Source organism: Mytilus edulis, chromosome 4 (assembly GCF_963676685.1).
Source record: "Mytilus edulis chromosome 4, xbMytEdul2.2, whole genome shotgun sequence".
Taxonomy (NCBI): domain Eukaryota; kingdom Metazoa; phylum Mollusca; class Bivalvia; order Mytilida; family Mytilidae; genus Mytilus; species Mytilus edulis.
In genome coordinates this window covers 50,242,641-50,269,187 of record NC_092347.1, presented here as the reverse complement: position 1 = coordinate 50,269,187, position 26,547 = coordinate 50,242,641, and the positions used below count along the sequence as shown (strand labels likewise).

Genomic DNA, 26,547 nt, shown 5'->3' with positions numbered 1-26,547 from the left:
AAGTAGTTAACGTGTCAACGCATATGTGTAACTTTTGAAACATGCAATATATTTAGGAAATGTTAGCGTCAAATGAAAATTTTAGGACAGAGGATCTTTCTAGTTTCTTTAAATCATAATGCTTATTTCGAAAAATAATTTTTTTAAAAATGTATGAAATTAAAATAGGTGATAGTTTGCCTGGGGTCTAAATTGAAACTCATTAGATTATTTAAGTCTTGAATTGATGATATTTCTAGTCGATTGGTATCAGTTGGTACACAAGTTTTCGCAAACTATGTAGATTTAATCAATTAAGATTTATAATTCATAAGATTCAAGTAATAACTAAAACAGTACATCACTAACATTATATCAATTATAAATACTAGTAGTTGCAAAGAGCAGGCAAGATTATCATGAAAACCTTTTATAAAAGAGTACTTTTCGTAAAAAAAATATTGGATTTTGAATTTTCTTGGAATTTTTATGTCTTTATCAATTAAATAAATGGAATGTAATTCTACGTGTGACCACTTCGTTTTCTACCACATGGCGATAAATGCAATTTCTGTAAAACTCGTTTGTACTATGGATGATGAAATTAAATATGATGATTTATTTACAAATCTTTGCTATTGCATGCTAATAATCAGCAGTAAAATTAATAAAACAGCTTAGCTGCAACACAAATAATAAAAATAAACCATTCTCTGTGATTTTTTTTTAAATTTTAGGCTAATCTTAACTACTACATATTTGGAATTTATGACATAAATACTGTATTGAAAAGAAAATAAGACAATAACATGTTCATGTACGTCTATACTAGGAAAAACACATAACAATATCTTGTTTCTCTGCAGTGCATAATATTATAAATAAAGCGAGAATTAACCACGGTATATATAACGTTTGAAGAACTGACAAATTAAAATATCAATAAGTCTTAACTATAAAAATCTAACGGAAAATTTAATTTTGTTTTTCTTTAGAGCAGTTTCAATTAATTGATGTACACATTTTCCCAAGCAAAAGGTAAATAATGTAGGCCCATGTGATATATATATGGACTTTTATACTATACTTACGGTCTTTCCACTACGTTAGAAAACCCCTTATTGCTTTTCTAATTGGCTTGTACAAATGTATTACCTGTTTTACATACAGTGTAGATCAGAGAAAAAAGAGTGTTTTATTTAATTTATAATAAAGTGTGTGTTGCCCTGTTGTTAAATTGAGAAGAAGCCGGGACATTTTTGCGAGACATTGTTAGGAAGTAATTTTTCATACTAGAACCATGTACATATTTAATCATATTTATAACAATTATTTCATTATTACGTAAAAGATAATGCTATAAATCGACTGAGCTGACAATAACATTACTAAATGGCTTATAGTTATTACAAAAACTTTGTTTGTTGGACAATACCCCAAAATTAAGCTGGTACTTTTTGTTTATAATACTTAACGACACAAAAAGAAACCCGTGATAATTAATCGCATTGTCGTCTCTCGTACACATATGCTATGTTTTAAATAATAACACAAACACTGTTACACATCATTCAAAATTCTATGTGTAGTGACTTGTACATGTATTGTTTAATTTAAAAAAATGTTCTTCATTGGTCGGTTTAACGACATACGATAGTATGTGTCTTCTCTGCATGTCATTTTACTAACATATGTATCTTTAAAAAAAAAACATTCAGTTCTGCTTAGTTTCAATTACTAACATTGATTTACACTTTTTGTAATAATAAAGGTTGAAATAAAAACACTTTTACAAATTTAATGACAAACTTAACGCACGTTGTTCTTACCAATAATTTTTATTACGACCAGTTATGACTTATCAAAAACCTTTATGAACGATCAACAAATTTTGAAAGATTATATTCGGCTTACGATTTTCAAATACTTTGACCTTGAGAATAACTGAAGATATATAACATATCAAAATGCACATCTGGTGAAGTAAAATATTATTCTTTTGTATATATCAGCTCTTCAAATTTGTATACCTTTTTTTTATTTATTTTTTGGCATGGAGTGTCGATGAAAAGACATTAAAAGTTTAAATTCGCATCGTGTGTAGTTTAATCGATATCGGCAATGTTTTGAACAGCGGTATACTACTGTTGCCTTTATTTATAAACTCAAAAAACTATGTTCTTTCCCAACACATTCGTTATATGTATGGTGTAGTCTAGAGAAAATAATTTGATATTTTCCCAGAGATTCATCTCTATGTTGCTAAAACATGATTGTTAATCTGAACCGCTTTGGAAGCACAAAATTTTTATAAGATTTATTTCCATTTATATTGAAAATTCAACAAAGACGCACTGAATCACAAGCCGATTTGAACTTCTTTCAGCGTTCTCATTTCATTTCTTCAAGCTATATAGTTTTAAAAGCATTATTTTTTAAAGCCAAATATAATATGTGCTAATAAAAGCAGCAGGACATACCTATTAAAAGAAGTTTGACCAAAGCTCTATTGTAAAGGTTGAATAATATTTGCCGCAAGAGTTTTTTCAAATGAATTTTATATAAAAATAAAAATATTTTAAACCTATTTGTAAAGTGTGCTAATTGTAAGATCAAAATGAATCTTCTAAATCTACTCAAACTTAAGTAGGTTAATTATATCTAAAAGAGTATCCTTGTTTTTTCTGTCTTTTCTTTAAAAAAAAAAAACCAAAAAGAAAAACCGCATACATTATAAAAATGCAAAAAGCAACAATCTCTTTTGAAAAAAAGTTTAATTATTTGATTAAAATAAATATATGTCATAATATGTGTATTAATTTCATATCTTAAGTCTCTTACATGAATTGAAATCTAATCTAATGACTTTTTCATATTTCGTAGTCTATTTTGTAGCGATTGTAATAAGTATAGAAATGAATCATTTGCCTCCTAATATCTACTTTATAATAACACTTAGCACCAGATTTAGTCAGACGTACATGATTATGAAGTGTCTGAACAAATATAACGGTTAACGGATAAAAATTAATAAATTTTTTTCATTCTTTAAATAAACAGATAACCTGCAAAATCGTCGTTATAGTGTAAATAAAATCTTGAATCTTCGTTTATTTGTATCAATTCATTTAAGGTGGTACCTAACACTACAGGGAGATAGCTCTGTAATATCAGCTAAACGTTTTAATTACGTTGCGTTGTGAAGGCAATATAAAGCTTCTTAATGATCAAAATTAGTGTTTGTCAAACTGCTATATAACCAGTGTAATTTTTCTGATAAAACGCTTGGTTCAATTTTTTTGAATTTTTTATATTTTTGTTAAAGGGTCAAAGTAAATACTTTGTCAAAATTTTATGAAAATTAAACGAGCCAAATTAATTTTAGTGAAAGTGTTGGGTACCACCTTAATTTGGTTTCACCAAACTGTACATAATTTAACGATAATAAGTTTATTTTCAAAAATTTGAGCAGCCTAATAAAACAATATCTACCATTATTGATAGGTCATTATGTAGGTCGAGCTGATAATTTCAAAACAGAATTAAGAAACAAATATTTGAAAACACGAGGCAATTGTAAAAACAAAAACAAAAATATATTGTTTCGAAATTGAAATTAATATAACCGTAAAAATCACAGAGAATGTAAGTATATAAATAAGGGATTTATAATCCGCTGTGACGTCAGCACAGTTTCAAACGTATAAAATGTATTTTACCTATACTGTAAATGCTAACATGTAAATGTATATCATATTCTGTCGTACATAGTAGACAAAATGAGTTTCTCTATTGTGTTTATAGCAAGTTTTATCACAGCTTCTTAAATATACAATGAGCCCAAAACTACATTTTGGGTCACAAAAAAGTCATTAAATAACAATATACAAATCTCTCGTCAGTTTATATCACAGTACATGAAGTCGATGAACTTGTCGAGAACACCGACATTCTTAATGCATGCAGGTGTCATCTTTGGAGACAGAGTATAAGCTTTATTAAGATTGTTTTGGTTCGTCATACTTTACTTTCAGAAGGCGTCGAACCATTTCCTAAATGAACTTCCGTACGACCTTGACTGTCGTATCGAACAACCGAGGAGGTAGGAGGTCGTAAACAATCTCTCAATCTAGGATCTGGTCCATATTGCTCGACGTAGCTTTCTGAACGAATTCTCACATTAATTCCCTTGCAACGCAAGCATAATATTTCCTTGAAAGGAGTTCGAAAATCCCTGTTGAACCTTGCGTAGATCACTGGGTTCAGAAATGAATTAAAGTATCCTAGCCAATTAAAGACACTTATCATGTGGATTGGAATGTCGTTATCTCCTACGAATGGTCTAATAACGGCAAGAATAAAAAATGGCAACCAACACGCCGTAAATCCACCCATTATAATTCCTAGTGTTTTAATGGCCTTCGAATCTTTATGCCCAGATGATCTACGACCTTTTGGTAAAATACTTTTAAGTGTAAATCTACGTCTTTGAATTGAAGCACTATTTTTTGCAAGCATTTCTACTCTTTCATCTTCATCTTTTTCACTATGGCAACCATTTCTTACGTTACCGTTAGGTAAAACAGTACATCCCGTTTGAACGGAATTCGTCTTTACTCTATTTGAGTAATGAGCATTGCTTTGGACTTTGTCAATACTGCCAAGCTGATTTGTACTTTCTTTTTTTGCTAATCGAGAAGATACTCTCCATATTCTGTAGTAAACTGCCAACATGACGAAAAGTGGAACGTAGAAGGCACCTAAAGTTGCATAGATTTGATAGCCTATATTCTGGCTGATAATACAATGCCATTTAGGCGGGTCTTCTTTCCATCCAAATAAAGGTGGAAGAGATATCAACACAGAGGAACACCATACACCGGCAATCATTATGCCCATTCTTTTTGGTGTTCGTTTCATTGCATATTGAAAGGGCCGTGTAATTACAAAATATCGATCAACACTTATCATACATAAATTAAGGATGGATGCTGTGCACAATATGACATCTAAAGAAGTAAACAAATCACAAATCACATTTCCGAACGGCCAATAGCTCAGCACTTGGTATGTAGTTACAAATGGCATCACTAATACAGCAACTAAGAGGTCCGAAACGGCTAATGATAAAATGAGAAGATTTGAAGGTGTTTGAAGCTTTTTCACTATTCCCACGGCTATACACACTAAGCAATTTCCAACTATTGTGCCTAAAACCATTAACGCAAGTACTAACGTCACTAGTGCCTGCTGCCATGGCGTGTAAATAGATATTGGCGGGTCGTCAGAAGAATAATTAGTTCCTGATGTATTCGGAGGTATTGAAGAACTGTTCTCGCCAATGTGTCCGATAGTAAACTCACTACTACTATTAAAAATCGGCAATATATCGTACGATGATATACTGGCCGAAAAATTTGCACTCATTTCTACGGAAGAAAAATATAAGTAATGGTTGTTTCCTATTCTTCAACGCACTCCATGTTAAGAATATCGTTGGCGCATCTGATATTTATTTCAAACATCTTTCGTGATAAATTTTGAATCAATTCGGACGGTTACGAAAGTTACCGACACACCTACAATTATTGATTTGTATGTCAATCTGTGTATCAATTTAAGAAAGTTGACGTATTTTGTGCCGTATGCATGATTTATGCACTCGAGTATTGGCTCCTATATGCAAAATAAAATCACAGTTTTGTCGTTTAGATAACAATATTTGTCTTTGAGAACTTTCAATTATTGTATTGGATGATTCGTTCACTTATATTCCACCTGGTATAGTGTTGATACGTTTGTTACACAGTAGGGTCATTAGTATTATAATTCAGCCCTGAATTAAAAATGTTTGCAATAACGATAATCCTCTTGATATAATCCCTGTTAATATATACTTTAATTCATCCTTTAATAGTTGCACTCGAAGAGAACTTCTATTCAACTTTAATAAAGTTTTCCGTGTGTCTACATCTTAGGTATTGCCATTTTTACCCACGTTTACAACATATTCACAAATGATATTATAAACCCATAATTCACTTAATCCTTTCGTTCACTAAATAAAATTATTTCTTCAGTTAGGAACGTAGCGGTCGATGAACGTATCGTGATTGCTCAAGCATAACTGTATCTGAAAAATATGAAGAAATACACATTTTAAAATATTTTCACTTTAATTAATGATGATAATGTGTTGACGGAAACAAGTCGGGATGTCCAAGGGAGGAAATTATGGTAATTTGAAGAACCACAGTGTGAATTACTTTCTTACTAAAATACGAACATCTGACGTGAATATTTATTGAAGTTCTTTTAATGTTGTTTAATCCATATGAATATTTAAAAGTCTTGCATACCTCGATATTTAACTATAAAAGTAGGAATAAAAATAACCAACGGATGACCGAAAGGATTTTATGTTCGCAAGTGCCTTTATAGTGGCATGTTCTCGACTACATTTGTTTGGATTAACTTGTGTTTACATCGTATGCTATTGGATTCTAGTTCTACATAAAACTCGATAATGTTGAACCTGTTTGTCACCAAAACTAACAAAATCTTTCTATGTACCAATTTGAATCTACCAGCTTGTAACTTTTTTTTTAAGTTGCGAACACTTCTCCCTCCCCCCCCCCCCCCCTAACTTTTATTTATATCAATTAAGATAGAATAAAGAATTAAGCCTCAGTTCGAATTACGATATAAAGTTTAGCACACTTTTGAAACTCCATGTGATATATCATATTCATTTTTAAACAGTATTTGTCTTTAGAACTTATGTGTTTACAGTTCTTTTACTGTTAATGTTTATGAAGACAGGTCTTTAAATGTTTATCAAGACAGTTCTTTTTTTATTTTTATCAAGACAGCTCTTTGAATGTTTATGAAGACAGTTCTTTAAATGTTTATGAAACAGTATTTGTAATAATGTTTATGAAGATAGTTTTTTTTATAAATGTTTATGAAGACAGTTCTTTAAATGTTTATGGAAACAGTTCTTTAGTTAATTTAGTTTATGTGCTTCACTCGGTTAAAGTTTGTTACCAGGATTTGTTTTGCTTGATCGAATTATGACTATTGGCTGTTGTCTTATTTCTTTACCAATTATTTTTATAAAGTCAAAGTTAAGTTTGATAACAATTGCGACCTATCTTCACTTAAAACAATGCAAATAATGCCAGTCAAAAGTTCATATATAATATTCATACATGTATAAAGTTATAATATGCTAACGCAAATTTACAGATGTATCATTATTTGGCTGAAATTTAGACGAATTATATATACAAAATGTATTTCAGCCTTGTATCCCCATCACTGATGATCCGATGGATAAAATCTGTCGTAGAGTTGTCACTGATTTAGACAAACTTATTACATATATATATATATTATTTAATAAGTCCTTTGTTTGCAAAGAAATCGTGACGACAATATAACAATGTAATTATTTATAAATGGAATAAATAATATACAGGGTACATTAGTAATACCATATGTTGGTAAAAACTTGGAAGTACAATATAAAGTTCTGCCAGGGTACAACGATTTTTTGTGAATACTTCATATTTACAGGAGTGCAAGGGTTTCGTTTGACCCTTCTCATACAAATGTATCAGTGCTAGTCCTGCCTGATCATACTATTCCAACTATTTTTTGTTATGGTTTTCCTAAACCATCTGGTTTAATCCCAGCTGATTTGTTTGAGGGGTAACTTTCCTTTTGATAAATTTCTCCCAACAGAATTTTTACGTTTTAAGTCGAATGGTCTATGATTGCCATTAAAAAGTAAATATCAATGTCGTAATTGATTTGGTCTTTTGATGTTTTTGGTTCAAGTGCCACTGGTGGATCGCGAATGTGGCGTACACAAATCCTAACCCTGTGGCTCTTTTCACAAAACAAATAAGAGAAAAAATTCTCGCAAGTCATACGCATTTCAGTATAACGTACGATCAATTTTATTCGTAAGAAATTTTTTGAAAAGAATATGTCTGTAGTAGTTTTTTTAACTGAATATATTGTTGCCATCCGGAAACAGATAGATCTGACTCAAACGAATAAAAAAACAAAGCATGTGTAAAGCATATCTACACTTATAGCGAACAACTAAACATGATCTAGTAGTTTTGAAGAATTACTACATATAGTATATGAAGGTTATTTTATTTTTATTTCAAAGAATCATTAAAATGTATAGTTCTCATTGTGCGTTCATTCTGATAAAAAGGTAGGTTTGACGCAGGATTGTCTATAGATTAATGGTAATTATAGTTTATAGATTTAACTTTTAAATAATATATTTACTAACCATTCAGCCGAAAGCACTGACTGAACTTCGATTTTAAAATACATCAAATGTATAGTATCCGCCTCAAAAAGCGATAATTGGAAGAAACTATTTTTGTTTGACCATACTAAGTACTGAAGTATCGACCATCGGATGCCTGCAAGTTCTTGAGGATGGTCACAAGCACTTTTCTCAGAAAAAAAAACACATCTCCATACCTGGAAGTGAGGTTAAGGTACATGTATTTTTTTTCTGAGTCTAGTTCGTGCGAGGATGATAAATGAATGACAGGGAAGCCCCATCAAAAACCGGGGTGATCTCATGTGCTGAGAGGGTAAGCAGCTTCATATGTGGCATCCATCATATTGCTCATATTATTACAAACTCTGTAATAAGTCTAATTCAGTAGGTCACAATCGGGAAAAGGGGACGAGATTGTATAGTTACGACATTTTTAACATATATATGCTATCATCTGTGAAACGGATATTCCAAGACTGACAACCAACTCTGAATGGCGTTGTAAAATTTGATAAGGGTGAACCCCAATAGTCCAAATCAATAAATTATATAGCAGGTACACAACTAATTGTATCGTATAAGAAAGTTTCAATATAATGTAAAAAGGGGTCTAGAAGAAGTTGCGGATACAAAATCGGAACCTCTATTCCCTTAAATAGAGCAATTGTCCGTCTTGCTGAAGGAAACGTCAGAAATTAAAGGACCAAAAAACAAAGTGGAACAAAAATGTTTTTATGGTTTTAAATTGATTGTGAAAAATGTCAACTGTAATAAGGGTTTAAGGCGGATACAAAATTGGTACCCTTCAAGGAAGAGTATGGGCAAATTTTCCTGAATTTATTTCATTCTCAGTTTATATGAAATCAAAATCAAAAAGTTATTCTGTGTTACACATTGGTATTTTAAGGCAATTTTTTCATACATATGCCAAGGACATCAACCTTAACAAAAATGAATTTATATGTATTGTTTTACATTGAATTTCGATAGAACTTAAGTTTTATTTATGGTGTCGTTTTTACATTGAGATGACCGTGAGGGCATTCAGATGTATTGCTATCGCCTACATTTGCACACGTAACTTTCGTTACTGGTTTGTAACCGATCTATAAACAGGATAAATACGCGGATATTGACTAGTGCAAACTAACATTCCTTATCGTTTGTTATAAATACATCAATGAATACTGATAAAAATATTTTTGTTTAGAACATAAATTAATAATATAAAAATGTTTTGTCGTTAGATGAAGCCAAGTTGGTCGAGTGGTCTAGCGCGTCGGATACAGCGCAGGCGATTTGGTTTCACGAGATCTCAGTAGCATGAGTTCGAATCCTGGCGAGGGAAAAATAAAAAAAATTGCGAAAGCAAATTTACAGATCTAACATTGTTGGGCTGATGTTTAGACGAGTTGTATATATATATTGTATCATATTTTCCCTCCGGTTTATATGATCCGTTCATCCTATTTTGACTCTTTAAATTGAAAAGTCTATCCTAAATTGAGGTAAAGTATATGGCCTTCCAGATACCGTTTCGATCCCTAACATCACTGAAGAGACATTTATTGTCGAAATCCAGATCTGGTGTACACATTTTTTGCACCTTATGTTTGTGGTATAACATCTTTGCCGCAAGTTATTGTTTTCTGTTTAGTATTAAATTAAAGATCCATTTTGTTACATCTTGTGATAAATTGTATTTGGCAATCGCCAATGGCGGTCAGCAGAATTTAAGAACATCAGTTGTTCGACCTGTTAGTCAAATGCGTTTTGTTAAAATATACTTTTTCGCTATTTTGGTCTTTTGGAAAATGTTGTTTGAGCTGTATTTAGACCCTTCTACAACAAAATTAGTTTTTCATGCACACGTATAAAAATTGCGGTTTTTATCCAACGCAATCATAAGTTTGAACGTAGTTTTCAATTTAGACTTGTTTATATTTTTTTGTTTGGGCTTGTATGATACCCCCCCCCCCCCCCTCCCGGTTTATATGATCCGTTCATCCTATTTTGACTCTTTAAATTGAAGAGTTTATCCTAAATTGAGGTAAATTATACCTATAAACTATATATAATAGTCAAATGCGTTTTGTTAAAATATACTTTTTCGCTTTTTATTTGGTCTTTTGGAAAATGTTGTTTGTGCTGTATTTAGACCTTTCTACAACGGTATATATAAGTAAAAGATTATTAATCAGATAACATCTTTGCAAAAGTACCGAAAATTATGTTAAAGCATGCGGAAGAATATCTCAAGAACGTTTTTGCGACAATCCTGGCAAGGACCAGTAACTCTGTAATTGTTTTTGCGGGAAAATATGAATGCCTACTTATGACCAATCTTTTAGAAAAATCGATTTGTATAAAAGAGTGTCCACCATGCACTTGAACTGCATTATTATTAGAATAGTAGAATAGAATGCTATACACATGGATGAAAATTATAATAACATGTTAAACTGTTATATTAATATAATATATAACAACAAACCAGTGTATACTGATTTGTATCACTACAATATAATAGTAATTACGGTGCGGATGAATTTTCTGTCGTTTATTCATCATCCACGCACGAATTTGTCTCAAAAAAAAATATATCTCTGTACATTAACCTCATTTTCAGGTATAGAATTGTGATATTTTTCTCTGACAAGTGTTTTTGATCATCCGATGTTCAGAACTTCATTTGATTATTCATTTGTTTCACAAAATTTGTCAATATCAATCAAAATGGCAGTGTAGAGCAACCTTTTATTATATATGTGATGTTTTAGTTAAATATTGGGATACACGACAAGATAAAATTGCACAACAAAGGCGAGTAGACTAGACGAACTTGAGCCACACCTCATAAGGGAGTTAGCACATGACATATCACGTATACTATATCTTATATGGGTCATTTTCAAAAAAATGTGGATATTTCAGTTGTGAAATAACAATACAAAAAAATATTCAATTTTCAACTTTAATATATGAAATTGAATAGTTTAACAACAATACAACCTGAAATAAAAATATGCAATCTTAAATGCTACTACAAAAATATTTTAAAAAATAACATAGAAACAAGTATGGGACATATGTCAACTACATAACGGATTTAGTTTCCGTCCCTAATTTTTTTTTAATAATATTTACATTTTGCTTGATAAATATTTCCATAAAAATCATCACACTTTTTTCAAAACAGTTAATATGGTTAAAATAACACTTTTTAGAAACATATTTTAAAGTGAATTTAATTCAGCATTGTCAACTACATAATGCTTTTTGTCAACTACATAACGATTCACTGCGTTATGTACATGTAGTTGACCGTTATGTAGTTGACCTATTTGTGGTTTTTGGATGTTTTTCTTGACCCTAATACTACCAGATAAATGGTTTTTATTGAATTAGAGTCAGTATTATAGACTTTGAATGATTTATGTAAAAAAAAATATTTATGCCAAAATTTATCAATGTTTTTGCCGTTACAAAGTTGACATAGAATAAAATTACGGAGTAATTTGTACTCACCAAAACTAATCTATAATGAAATGAATCAATGATGTCATCCTGTAATTTTAAGCACGTCATCAGAGGATGAAGAGTAAGTAGAGAACACTTCCTTAGTTACAAGGGATATAATCAGTTGTTTATTGGCAACATTATTTCATTTGTGTTATGAAGTTGACATTTTTTTAAGTACGAAATGAAAAGTAAAAAAAAATGCTAATAAAATCTAATAATTCCCTGTATTTGTGTATACATACCTGCAGTGATACCTATATATTTATAATAACAAAAGAAAAATAATAATTTCCGCTGGGTATTAAAACCAGCATTTAAAAAAGACTAGTTTTTCAATTTCGTACAAGCAATTTTGGGGTTTTTGGACCCTTTGAAACCCACTGGAAGCAATTTCTGTAGCTAAATTTCATATTGAATTTGCTGGAACTTATTACACACACCAAAAACTAAATGGTGTATCTAAAAATTGGATAAAAATATTTACACTTTTTTAGAAATATTGATTGTACAAGAAAATCCACATTTTTTGAAAAAGGCCCATATGCAAGGAATCATTAGACATGGACGAAGACACCACTGACTGGCGAACTACACAAATCTCCCCCATTCTCAAAAAGGGTACAAATATAACCCAGAAAATTAAATATCTATTTCTTTAATATGTTGCAAAATTATTTATCATGTTGTAGTCAGTACAACGATGATAACACACACAGACAACCATGATATCATGTACCCCCTTCAATACGGCTTTCGAAAAAATAGATCTTGTGAACCTCACATTTTGGAATTTATAAATGATGTCACTAAAATATTAGAAAACTCAAAACAAAAAAATGTACTTGTAACAGACTTTTTACAAGCTTTCGATAAAGTTACTAATGATTTATAAACGCACAAAATAAATCACTATGGGATACAGGTTAAAACAAATGCATAGATACAGGGTTTCTTATCATGTCGTACCCTGGCAGTCATCATAGAGAATTCAGGTTATGTCATTGTTAAGTTGTTAGTGCCATAAGGATCTGTTTTGGGCCCGAATCTCTTTTTGTTTTACATCAACGACACTATATGCCTATTTGTAGACAACACCATTGCGTATCTGGTAATTACAGCAATAGCAAAACCCTTCATACACTAGGTTATTTTTGAACACATCTGGACAATGGCTTTTCAATCTGACAAGTGTTATGTTATGTCCATCAGCCAAAATAAAAATCCATTTATATAGAATTATACTTTACATGGCCGTTTCATGACTATATGTTGACAAGACAAAAAACCTAGGCGTTACAATTCAATTAGACCTAGAATGGCGCATAAACACCATCTACAATAAGGCTAAAAGTGCACTAGGTTTTCTCAAAAGGAATCGTTACATCAGTTTCACCTCAGTAAGGCAAATAAATCATTAGTCAGACCATAACTAAAATATACCTGTTCAGTGTTGAACCCAAACTTTAATTAAGATATAATCTACTAAAACACTCAAAGAAGGGCTGTTAGATTGTTCATTTACCGACACAGTAACACCTAAAAAAATATGAAGAAATCTTGCACACAGAAGGACAGACGCACGCCTTGTAATGGTGTATAAACTTTTATATCAACCCATTGTACTCACAAAAACAGATTAATACAACCACTAAGACAGATTCGGAACATGAATACTCTCTCATACCATATTAAAAGGAAAATAATGTGCGCTATGTGAATTTTGTTATTAATTGTGGAATTATTATTTTTCTCTGTACATGTACATGTATTACGTTTCCACTACCGGCGTACAAGTGACGTAAACTTCAACATGTCAGTGAAGGCGGTCAATACGAAGTCGCCGTAGAATAACAGCAAAGAACACAAATGAAACTGTAATTCTGTGAATTTTAGTTAGAATTTAAAAACTTCACGAAAAGATAAATGGTCTGAATTAAATTCAGGGGGTAATTGTCCTTTTTAAAACAGCTATGACTTATTTAAAGTATTTTTCGTGACAACACTTTTTCTGATCTGTATACTAACGATAAAACATGAATTGGAACTAAATTAAATTCAAATAAGATCAAAATCTTTTTTTTAAATCATTTCTACTGTTAAAGTCGGGATTTAATTTCAATTATATAAATACACCAACCAATTTTGTAAATTTTAAATACCCTTCGGAATTCTATAATGCTCAACAATAATAACTAATCTATTAACAGATAAAACCTTATTAGGCATTAATTTATTCCATGTTATAAACAAACTGAATTGTTAATAAATAAAGCTCTATTCGATCAGTATATTAGTAAGTATGTTGGCGACTGAAGTCCATACCCCGTGTATTTATAGAATCATTTGAACTATTTTTGCCATTTCAATGAGTCTTATTTTTCGTTTTATGGTTTGAATTGCTCCTGATGTGTAGCGTTACAAAATTTATAGTGCACGATTACTATAAAGACAGATATATGCTGATTAGCGTCAACGAGAAATTTAGTGTCAACATATTACCTCCCCTGCAAACTAAAAAATGTTGTCTTTCAATATTTGCCCCGTCAAAGCAAGGCCCTTATCTATGGTAAATCGTTACAATGAACATAAATTGAAATACAGACAAATTGTCAATATTATGTCATCATTTCCCTCTTAAAATAGCAAACGAAAACGACGAATGGTTAAAAAGTTGCTATACGATATAATTCCTGAAATACCAAATTCAATTTATTTTTTCTAATAGATATAGGAAGATGTGGTGTGACTGCCAATGAGACAACTCTCCATCCAACTAACAATTTATAAAATGACTGTATACCTCTCTGGTAAATTTAAATTGGCTGTATATGTATGCAACAAGATCAGAGAAGTCCATGGAAAAAAAGAAAAAAAAAGAATCGATTGATATATTATCACTTTTTAAATTCAGGTACTAAGTAATTTCAAACGGATCATGTCCCAATGTGAACATTGAATGCAAATGTACACGAACACTACTCGAGACAACCTGAAATTCTTAATAGTGTTCAAAAAAATGTTTTAACGGATAACCTCCTTTGTTAAAATATATATCTTTATTTTCTTAAACCGGCACAAGTTTTAAACCGTTATATTCACAAACAGATATTATTTCTATATTGAAAGGTAATGTGACAAAAAAGACCGGTGTATCCGAAAACCTATATTTGAGAAAATAATAATAATTTAGGAAATTGTAGAATGCTAAGGAATTATATGGAAAACGGAAAATAATTTTGGAAATTGTAACATGCTAAGGAAGGATAATAATTTTGGAAATTGTAACATGCTAAGGAAGGATAATAATTTTGGAAATTGTAACATGCTAAGGAAGGATAATAATTTTGGAAATTGTAACATGCTAAGGAAGGATAATAATTTTTGAAATTTTAACATGCTAAGGACTATGTGGAACATTATGAAAATTTATGACTTGAAAGAGCTTTTAAAGTATGTATTTACATGATTTTCTTTATAATTGTTTTTAATCTATATTCAGTAAAGATTAACTTTATCTAAATTTCAGCTTCGAATCACAAGCTTCTAATGCAATTATTTTGATAGATATTGAAAATAAACATCATATATTTCATGTACATTTCTAATTACAGACCATTACACAGTTCAACAAACATCATGGAAAAGGTGGAAAATGAGATGTCAATTATTACTTAACAGTGTATCATGTGTGTTGTTTTCTGCAGTTATCTTTCATATACATGATATATGTAATATTATGTTTGGATTGCCATAGCATGTACTTATATGCTTATTGCAAATAAACCCATTCTAATAAGTATCGCCACAAGCATTGTTTCATACATTTACAAACACACACACACAGAGTCAGTTAAACATTTGTGAAATAGGTCTTTAAATGTATAGAATGTACGGAAAATGCTTTTTTCACTTTAAATTGCGTTTTGATAAGTCAACAAGTTTGGAATTGAAATCATATGATGTGTGTCAGTAGATCTATACTAGTCTCGGTGTGAAGCGTGAACAAGGGATCAACTCGACACAAAAATCACGTTGATCAATTTCTAATGCAATCACTCATACTGGAATTACAGAGACAGCAAATATACTATACTGTATCAATAACAATTTAGATAAAAGACAAATTTTAAGTGCACAACGCCGTTATATAATAAAAATTTCTGGAAAATTCATTGCAATTCTGCCCTTGGATAGGGAAAGATATCAGAGGAATAATCAAACTCATAAATCGAAAATAAAAATAAACTGACCACGCCTTGGCTAAAAATGAAATAGACAAACAGACAAATAATAACACTCAAGACATAACATAGAAACCTAAAGACTGAGCAATACGAACCCCACCAAAAACTGGGGGTAATCTCAGGTGATCCGGAAGGGTAAGTGGATCCTGCTCCACACGTGTCACCCTTCGTGTGGAGATATGCGGATACAGAGTATGAATAGTCGAACTTACGGATACAACGAATAAAATGCAAAATACACTGCTTCATTTAGCAGGGATATAATATAATAATAAATAAGGTGTTCCCCTTTCACAATATCGATTTAAAATTTGAAAGTAATAACTCTCTTACAATCAAAAAAAAAAAAAATGTTAATAAGTTTAGTTAAATGCTTTGGAATCCATGAAGGTTAAAATCACAACACTTGAAATTTATGACTATTGTATAATTCTGACTCAATTCTAAATATTAAAGTAGAAGTATAATAATTGTTAGAACATATAAATGTGCAATAGTCATGAATATTTTCATACTTTACATCTGATACTAAATACTATTAGATAATAACTCCTGCAGTTTAAATCTCATCTAATAGATGACATACTTTAATTGCAGTTGGTAAATTTCGTAATTCACATGGTTACAGAAGGGGTCTTAAACCTTAAAACTATTTGTAAAACCTGTGGGATGGTTTGTCGAAAAGTTTTAAATTAATTTGTTTTTATATATTTTTTTAAATATATTTTAATTTTAAAAGACAAACACTCTCTTTGTAATAGTATCTCGTGTTATCAACTGGGACCAATTATACATGAATGAAGCAAAGTAAGAAGATAGCAAGGGGCAAAACAAGTACTAGGTGACTAAGGACAGAGAAAATTATAGTAAAAAAAAAAAGACAAACATAAGTTGACAAACTACAATATTTTAAAAGACAAAAGAACTGATACAGCACCCACGTATTTAACCATAACTACATGTAATAGGTTATATTATCAGAAATAGTGTAATCTTTTCCATAAAACAGGTCATATCTGCTTTAAAAAATGTATTGTGACAAATTGAATGCTTAAATCATATTGGTCTGCATATTTAACGTTTTAGATATTTTTGGTAGTTTTTACAAAAGTCATATCAAAGACTGTTTTCTCGTTTTTTGAATGTAGCAAAGTGATGATATTTTGTTGGGAGCATCCTCTATTTGATTCACATTGGACAACTATTGGACATCCGGGATCTAATATAAATTAAAGCATTCAAAGGAGCATTTCATTCGGAAATCTGATAAATGTCTTGTTTGAATAGGAATGGTTAATTTGCAATTGTGAAAAATTAATGTTGTAATTTAGTATGTGTAACGAAGAATCCATTTTAGAAGTCCTGGCTAATTCATGGTTTAAAAGAGGGCCACGTTTTCCCACCCTTCCTCCTAACAAAATATTACTAAAATCAAATTGCATGGTTGATTTATATGTCGACCTCCTCATTGAATTCATAACAAACTGTAAATAGAAGCCTCAGTATTTGATCTCAGAGAGACAACAGTTTAAAATTGGTTGTAATTTTAAAAGCTTCTTCACAAATAGCATGACCAGGTTATCAGCAAGAATACATTCGGCAAACAAAAAAATATAACGATCCTACACGGTTTTTGTATGATATAATTGTAATTTTCTGCATTCAAAATGCAACTCATTTGGTACTCAATAATCCTATTTTAAAGATTTCCTTGCTATGATCTGTTTCCCCCCTCATCCAGTGCAAGATTTACTTTATTGATTGTTCGTGATCTGATTGGTCACTAAATGTTATGGAAACAATCCACACAGGAACATCTAGTATCATCAATCGAATAATCGAATGCTAATTCCAGACGAGAGAAGTTATCAAAGTTTAAACTCATTTTCTTGCAATTATTCGAAACCTACTTGTATCAAAAGAGAGGCGAAAGACATTCAAACTCATAAGTAGAAACTAACCTGATAAAATATGACGTAAAATGAAAAAGATCAAAAGAAAAACGACAGTACACAAAACACAACAGTACACAAAACACAACAGTACACAAAAAAAGACCGAGCAAAACCGACTTTAAAAAAACGAGCGCGACTAAATATTTTTACTACATTTATTTGAGACTATTGTTTGTAACATGAATAAAACCACAGCGAGTCAATGTCCTGTCATACTTGTACATTTAAAAATGGTTAGAAATACAAACTGGTTTGTGAGAAAACTTTTATGAACATAATAAATAATCTTTGTTGAAAGTTGTACGATGATGACCTCTACATGCTTAAATATTCTTCATTTGGACTTCGGTGGATATTTATCTCACTGGCAATCATAATACATTCTTTTTTATTTCATTTGAGTAGGCTCCTTATTTTTATATAATTTGAGTTGTCTCCTATTGTTCATAAAAATGAAATAACCTACCAAGTTTTCGTGTTAATTCCAACACTTTACTTTCCTCTCTGACACTGCGGAACGTTCAGTAATTTCCTCGGTATATTTGTAAAGGGTATTGATTTATCATATTGTGGGCATTCGTCCATGATTGGTAATAGCCAAATAGAAAACAGCTTATGATATTATGAAAAGGGTAGTCAAAAGTGGACTTGTAATGATACATCTAACATACTTCAATCTAATCTAAAATAATATATAAATATTTTTATACTGTCTATGGACAAATGAACATATACAAAAGAAGTCCTGCTACGATTGATTGGATTTGCTATCATATATTTTTTAAATAAATGATAATCTGAATGATATTAAAGAAAACATTCTCAATATTTATCATATAACACAAAAATGTGTTTATGTAGATAAATTTATTATTTCTAGTACATTACACAATATCTTTTTCAAAACAAAAATTGCCCATACATGATATAAGAAAAAATGTATAAAAGTCTACAGATTTGTGCAAGGATACTGGTAAGATATACTAAGGTCATTAGAGACATATGGACAAATGGCCGATAAGGCAAATGTACTATTATATACTATACTCACGTGAAATTGTCCGTCCTATGAATAGTTTACAATATTCCTATGTTGATCATCGTGATAGATAAGTGTAGGTATACAGTATATAACTAACTTCTTTCTGAAGATTTACCTGTAAAATAATTGGATCTATTTGGTATTGTTACTCTTAAGATGAAGACAGGCAATCTCCTTAACGTTCAGAATACTATAAATATATTTAAACTTTCATCAACACATTTAAGGTATCGGGAGTATTTTTAATAACTCGATTCATCATGTGTATACTCCCTCTACTTTATTGTTTTTCTCCTCCTGATACATGTTAACATCGTTCATGACTTGTCACAAAATATGAATTTTTGACAGGAGGAGAAAAATGTAGAACTAACGAAAAAGGAATGTTTACCCTTCTTTTACCACTCTAAGTTTCTAATAATTCAATTTTAGATGTAACGTGTCTTCTGATTGGCTGACAGTGTTTTGTCTATCAGCTCATAGACATTATTTTCTCATGTGACCGTGACGTTATTGATGATTTACTCCGTCTTGAAATGGAATCTAGAATTTAACTTATAAGGAATGACTGCGACATTATTTTTTGTCTATTCGAAATCACATCTAAAACATTGTGCACACTTTAAAATAACCCGCTGAGCGGGTAATTGACGGTGTGCACCATATTTTTTATGTTATTTACAAAAATATTAATGTCATTCCTTAATTATTCTCATTATTATTTCTTTTATTGCCAATAACTCTTATAAAATAAATTATATTATTTCATTGTCTGATGAAAGTAGTGAGTGCCAATTTGAATTCTACTTCTTTGGTTTTTCTCGTCCTGTTTCGCAGCCATACACTTTCATGATAAAAAAAAAAAGTAACCGCGCTTCCGCAATTGTTTGGTCCGCGTGCCTCGCAGAAATGAAATTTCTCATTGTAAAAAAACCAGTCTAAATGGGAATGCTAACAGTTTGTTTGTTTAGTAATGTGGATAAGCAGTTATTGAAGCCGCCATTGAACATACAGTGGTCCTATGTGCTTCCTGCTTTACGTGTGAATATATGCTATACGAAACCAAAACACCATGACATCATTTCGTTCGATGATCACAAACCGTGACATTGATTTTTGGACATCGCCAGTCCGTGACTAAATAAATACGCAATAAGTTTCAGCCTGGATTTTAAGTATTCTTATTGTTATTTGATATAGTCGTGCTTTTTATAAGGTGTAGTTTTCTCTGCTTTCAAAAAACTTTATGTTTTTTTTTTTCAATCCGAAACTATTTGTAGAATATGTTCTTTTGGTCAAGAATAGAATATAGTATAAATCACTATAATAGAGGAGCTCGGGTTTGATTGACTGATTAGATCCACAAAAATCATTCATATACTAATATATATTTTTAATCTATAATATTGAATTGAACAGACCTAGAAAAATCCAAATGCACGAGTCTGATATCTATTTATATCTATATTTATTTTCGGTAGGCAACTTAATTTAAATTAAATACATACAAAACGAAGCTACATATTATCGCGCCAATTGTATGCCCGGTATATTGTTTATTTTCGACTTTTTATAATTTTGATAATTGTTTTAAATTGTTATAAATCAAATATAAGAATTTGATTAAAATCGGTGAACATGAATTTGACAGCTAGTGACCCTTTGATGTCGGCGACCGTAGCAAGTCGTCACAAAATTTAACGTTTCTTGGAAACAAATGTTTTCGAATTTATAAAGAACAACCATTTCACCTGATGGTTATTACCCCCTCCCCCAGAAAAAATCTTTAATAGAATTTTCAACGAAAGACACGTAACACGTGCGAGAAGCTTAATTATACGTAGCGTCGCACGATTGAAAGTTGTGTCACAGTACAAGTGTAGTGATCAAGGCATGATTTATAAGATCTGGATTTAACTTCACAATCTCTAATTCGTGTAGTAACAGCTCTATTTCAATGTTAAATAAAGGCAACAGTAGTATACCGCTGTTCAAACTCATAAATCCTTGGACAAAAAAAACAAAATCGGGGTAACAAACTAAAACTGAGGGAAACGCATTAGATATAAGAGAACAACGACACAACACTACAGTGTAACACACACAGAAACAGACCAAGCATCAGACAAAATCCCACGAGAATAACAAATATAAGACAGTTGTAAAATACAGACTCATTATGGAAAGTTTATCAGTAACACTAATATGAGTGGACTGGTGTACTTAAGTACCACATAAATTACTTCTTTTATTTTCCCGTTATGACACTTTTAACATTTTACAATTCCTTCATTTGACAAAACTTGCGTTTTCTGACTAATTATAAACCGGCACATACACATTTGTGCATTACTCAAACGAATACTTGTAAAGCATTACATTTAATCTTCTTAGGTCTATAACAAGTTCATGGACCGGCTAATGGTCAATTAATTTGTAAACAAACTGCTTAGTGTAATAACTTGTTTGATGTCCCTTTTCAAGCGAAAACAGGTACAATATGCAACTTGTAAGATTACAACAGCCAGTAATAGGTAAGTCAAGAAATAATACGAATTGCGCTGTAATACAATATACCCTATTGAATTAAGACTTAATTTTGAAGGAAAAAGAATATGCAATATTTTATTATCAGAATGAATTATTTATTTCGTTTCATGCATAATCATAACCAAAAAAAAATCGTGACTAATTATATTGTTCGTTACCTTATAAATATAACTCACGTGCTGATTGTGAAACAGGTCTTTATCCACCCCCCTCCCCCCACCCCCCACACACACACACACAAACAATCAACATACCACGACATTAAGTGACCATTTAAATGTTCTTAATCATCTAATAGAAGTTCATGTGTATGTTTCTTGCACAAATGTTGGAATGTCAATTCGTAAATTTTCGTTTCCTGCTTCACCAAGTTTGTAACTATGTTTTCGCCTCCACATGAACTGAAGGGAGTTTAAGTGCTACCATTGGTCAAGAAAAATGTATTCAGAATGTGCGTGACTTTAGTCAACCGATACATGGCGCAACATTGTTTATTTAGATATTTAACGTCACTTTCAGAACTATTTGATATTTTATGGTGGCCAGTTTGTACTGGAGGAGGATAGTGTAGAGAACCACCTACCTTAAGCAGGAAAATTAACAATCCTAGTCAATTACGCGTGAGCTCTTTATTTTTATCAACGAAGACATCCCAGCAACTTTCACGAGGATTAACTACAGTAAAAGCTTTAGTCTTGTTCTTTTAATAGTACATAAACTACTGTGCATGGATTTGAAGATTTTGAATTATTGCCAAACAGGTAAAATTAAATTGAATGCTGTATTATATTTGAAAAATCTTATTTTTAACGCATGCTGAATTAGGCTTCACCGTATGCAGTGAACTCAGAGAGACTTTTCTTGTAAAAATCCGGTGATCGCAATATTCATGGATCTATCATTGAAATGAACTATTATCTTATTGTACATTTTATACACGTGCTCAATATCCATGTTTTTTTGTTGATTGTTTATTATAAGGTGACAATCGGTAAACTACAGCTTCAAAACACGACAATTAATTAGCGGCCATATTTCAACATCATAACAGACCGAGAGTGAAAAAAATGACGATTGTACGTTATGGATGCGTAAAAAATGATAAAATCGTGCACAGAACAGTAAGTTTATGATATATACAGGCACCGTGATACAGGCATTGTTTCAAGAATTGTTTCAAGAATTGGTTAAACAGTATTTTTCAAAAGTCACTCGTTTCATATGATTTCAAACGGAAAATGAGGATACCACTACAATAGTTAACACAACCTTCAAGTTTTGGAAATACACATATACAAATTAAGCATTGAGGTCTTCAATAAATCTGAACGTTCAGTTGCTAACTGTACACATGTTTTAGGTGTTTAAACAAGAAAGCAAACTTATTATTATGATGTATTGTGATAGATGTAAAATTTGTAATTTAATTTGTCAAAATCGAATACTATAATCGAAATAATTAAAAGTGACTCTTTACCAACAAACATACACTGTACATCCCTGATCACATCAATATTATATTGTAGTTATATTTCTGTCAATTGTAAACAAGACAGATATGTGGGGGGGGGGGGGGGGATTATAATTTACCAATTCTCGTCAATATCGAATGAAGCAGTTTTTGAATGGAAGATAGTATACTTTTGTGTGATTGTTTCTAAGAATATTTTAGTATAAATCGATGTACTGTACACTTAAATATCTTTTTATCAAATCACTTATTTTTTTGTAGATCACGTTTCAATGTACATATTTGAATAACACAGTATAGTTTCGAGATCACCAATGTTGTTGATACCATCGTGTTTTAATGAATCTTAATTCTCGACACGATTCTGCCTTCAAATTGATCAGGATTAAAATCATTTGACTGGTATCAATCAATTGCGTTTTCATGGTTTTCCTGATTACACTGCAGTCTCGTTGTGATTACATTGAAGTATCGTTCTATTTTTAAGGTATTGGATAGGCTATATTATAATTTAACAAGTTCAATAAATCAATCCTAACAAATAATATAGTTATAATTGAGAATGAAAATGGGGAATGGGAATGGAAATGAGGAAAGTTGATTTTTATAAATAAAGGAGTTGGAGTTGATAACAGATCGTTGATTATCATTTGTAAATCTTTCTTAGATTAGATTTAGAGAACGACACATTCTTTGACTGTGTTCACTTTTAGATGTCTTTTATGTATAATATATGTCTTAGAAATGCTGTCACATTGAAGTATAAACCACATCACATTTGATTTTATTGTAGAGATCTGCTTTTCATTGTTATTTTTACAGCTTTCAAAAATTCTAAATAAAGTTTCACCATATTTATAATGAACACTTTATATTAACTTTATTTTTGTATCAAAATCCGTGGTGGTGGACTATTTATAATCGAGAGCATCATCAGCTCAATAGTCAGTGCTTCACCATTATTTATTACATCTCTTTCTTAATTATTCCGTTTATACATTTTCTTATTGTACAATTGTAAGTAATACAAACTTATTAGACAAATGATTTACTATTTTTAATGGTCGATAGCTCTATAGTATCAAGTAAGCGTCATATGCTAATCGTAGCCCGTAGATTTTGTCAATATGTTGTCATTCAGAGAAAATGTACTTGGTTAGATCTCTAGATCTGTAAGGAAAAAACGGATTTCACATTACAAAAAAACTTGAAGTACAACACAAACACGCAACTTTCTTTGCGAGTGATCTTGTGCGCAAACAAAGGGTAAATATGTGTTAAAGAAGATCAGGCATGTAAGATATACTTCATCTAACTGCATTTTTGACACTTCAGTGCATTGATTCTCTAATATCTTTTATTTATTACTACAATTCTGCATGTTAACCGGTTTTTAGTGAATAACTTTATAAACCCTTTGGGTTAAGAATTTCCGATTTAATCATGTTTTTTTTATATGCTATTATGCAGCGATCTAAGAAGTCGCAGCTTAAAATATGTGGTTCTTTCAGATTTGAACTAACTCATTTGATTTTCAATATGAACGTGTCGTCCTTTCATATTATCCATTGATTGATTCTATTTTAGAAATTTCAATCTCAAGACCAATTGATCCGAATCGTTTGGTTTAAACAAACCTGTTTCAATAAGGAAATTCAACTTTGACCTTTATAAATGTTTTTATCATCACTCATCATACTAATCAAATCTGTTAATTACTTTAACAAAAGGTAGAAGTGGGTATCCTCTAAAAAAAACAAAATAGCCTCTAAAAAACAAAATAGCAGATCTTTGACAGAAAGATAATGGAATTCTCGATGTAAGGCGCTTTTTATGCGGTTTAAACTGCACTTACTCAAAGTTCATGTTTTTTTTTTTAATGAAATGTTTTATCAAAGGTTGCAACATCCGGGACATATTGGTTTAACTTAAAAACGCACATATTAGTATTTTTACTTGAAATACAGCACATCTTGATATCGTAAAGTATGAACGAAGCTACCAAGTTATTAACTATACGTATTATCTTAGTTCTACCCTCATCATTCAGAACTGCAAATTATAAGGTTTGCTTATAATTTCTTCTGGTATACATTCTTGTCGAATAACATTGCTGTAGATCGTATATTGCCTTTCTTTAAATTAAAGTCGATATATTTATACTCTATGGTTCATTTGAATTTCTAAGCTTTTCATCACTATAACGTGCTAGTATGTTATTTGCAATCAAGGGGGTTGCATTTTATTCAGGAAAAAACATAATTACTGTCTCTCTATACGGGAATAGAAGATGCAGAAATGTTCTTCTACATGTATGAAATTTCGTCGAGTTATAATTTCTTCTTAGTATTCATTTTAGAAAATCGAGGCTATCAGATAAAAGAGATATGAATGATTATAAAATGGAATGAAATTATTTCGAAAATAATTTTTTCGACGTATTACGTTTTACCAATGCGTCATTTTCAGAAACATTCAAAGTTCTACAAGAGTCTTGATCGTTCATCTTACTCTAAAGTATCCCAACTTTTCAACACAACGACGACAATAAAATAAAATCGATTAACTAGAAGGACAATTATCTTTCATTATTGATGTATAACTCAATACTAATCAAAGCACTGACGTACTGTTAACTCGGATGACTGACTTATAAAATAATTCAATCTCACTGTTAGACTATTTTTAAGTAACTTGCAGTTGTTTTTCATATTGCTCACAGTCCGATCAACGTTTCTTCTTTGATAGAATGATATAAAATGTATGAGATGTGAATTATTTTAGCGGATTAAAATGTTTTAACAGGCGCCAACTTTCACCCTTACCTGAAACAGTAGTGTAACATTACAAAAAGACAATTCAAATCTGAAACAAAATGGCGTTAAATAAAATAACGTTCTCATGAAAATTTTAATATAATAATTTTGTTGTTTTTTAATTATTTTTTTTTATATATTTTACCAAATAAATAAATGTGTAGTTCACAGTACGAGTACAAAAGTGAAAATGTATGGTCATACTAAATACAAAGTTGGTATATATTTAGAATAGTGAGACGATATATAACACAAACTAAGTAAATATTGAATAACAAAAATGCATTAAAAATTGTGGTAACAGGTCAAATTAACACGAAAGTACGATTTGAGAGAACTTAAGGTTACTGAAAGCTATAGGTAGTTAATAGCCAATGACAATTAATGATAAAAAAAAAATCAAGCATCAGAGACTAAAATTAATTAAAACGAATCCTAGGGGTTTAGTGACCGGTGAAACTTACATAAATGAAGAGATAAATGAAAAATGAACAGATTGATACCCGATTTATATAATTCCAAGGCCGCCAGTCGGCACCAGAAGCGACGAAGCAGCGCATCTATTTTGGGTGGGCAAATATCCACTTTTTGATATGGGACGAGCCCTCACGTCCCACGGTCCCAGCTTGTCTGGCAAAACAGCCGTTGGACGTC

The 26,547-nt window shown here is 31.0% G+C and overlaps 1 protein-coding gene across 5 annotated transcripts in view; it reads right to left on the bottom strand.

The window, feature by feature from the left end:
• Positions 1-463: 463 nt before the first annotated feature.
• Positions 464-26,547, bottom strand: part of LOC139519906 (5-hydroxytryptamine receptor 1-like) — a 98,623-nt gene continuing 72,539 nt past the window's right edge. The window contains exons 2-4 of one of the 5 annotated variants that reach the window (XR_011663750.1): positions 19,066-19,171; positions 3,400-6,112; positions 464-3,044 (exon numbers count right to left, since the gene is read on the bottom strand). Coding sequence is in view for 3 of the 5 variants with exons in the window: in XM_071312205.1 (XP_071168306.1) it covers positions 3,997-5,406 (1,410 nt within the window). In the remaining 2 variants the exon portion in view is untranslated. Of the gene's footprint in view, positions 6,113-18,480; positions 18,697-19,065; positions 19,172-26,547 lie in introns of those variants that run through there. The other 4 variants (XR_011663749.1, XM_071312205.1, XM_071312204.1 and 1 more) reach the window with 4 other exon arrangements.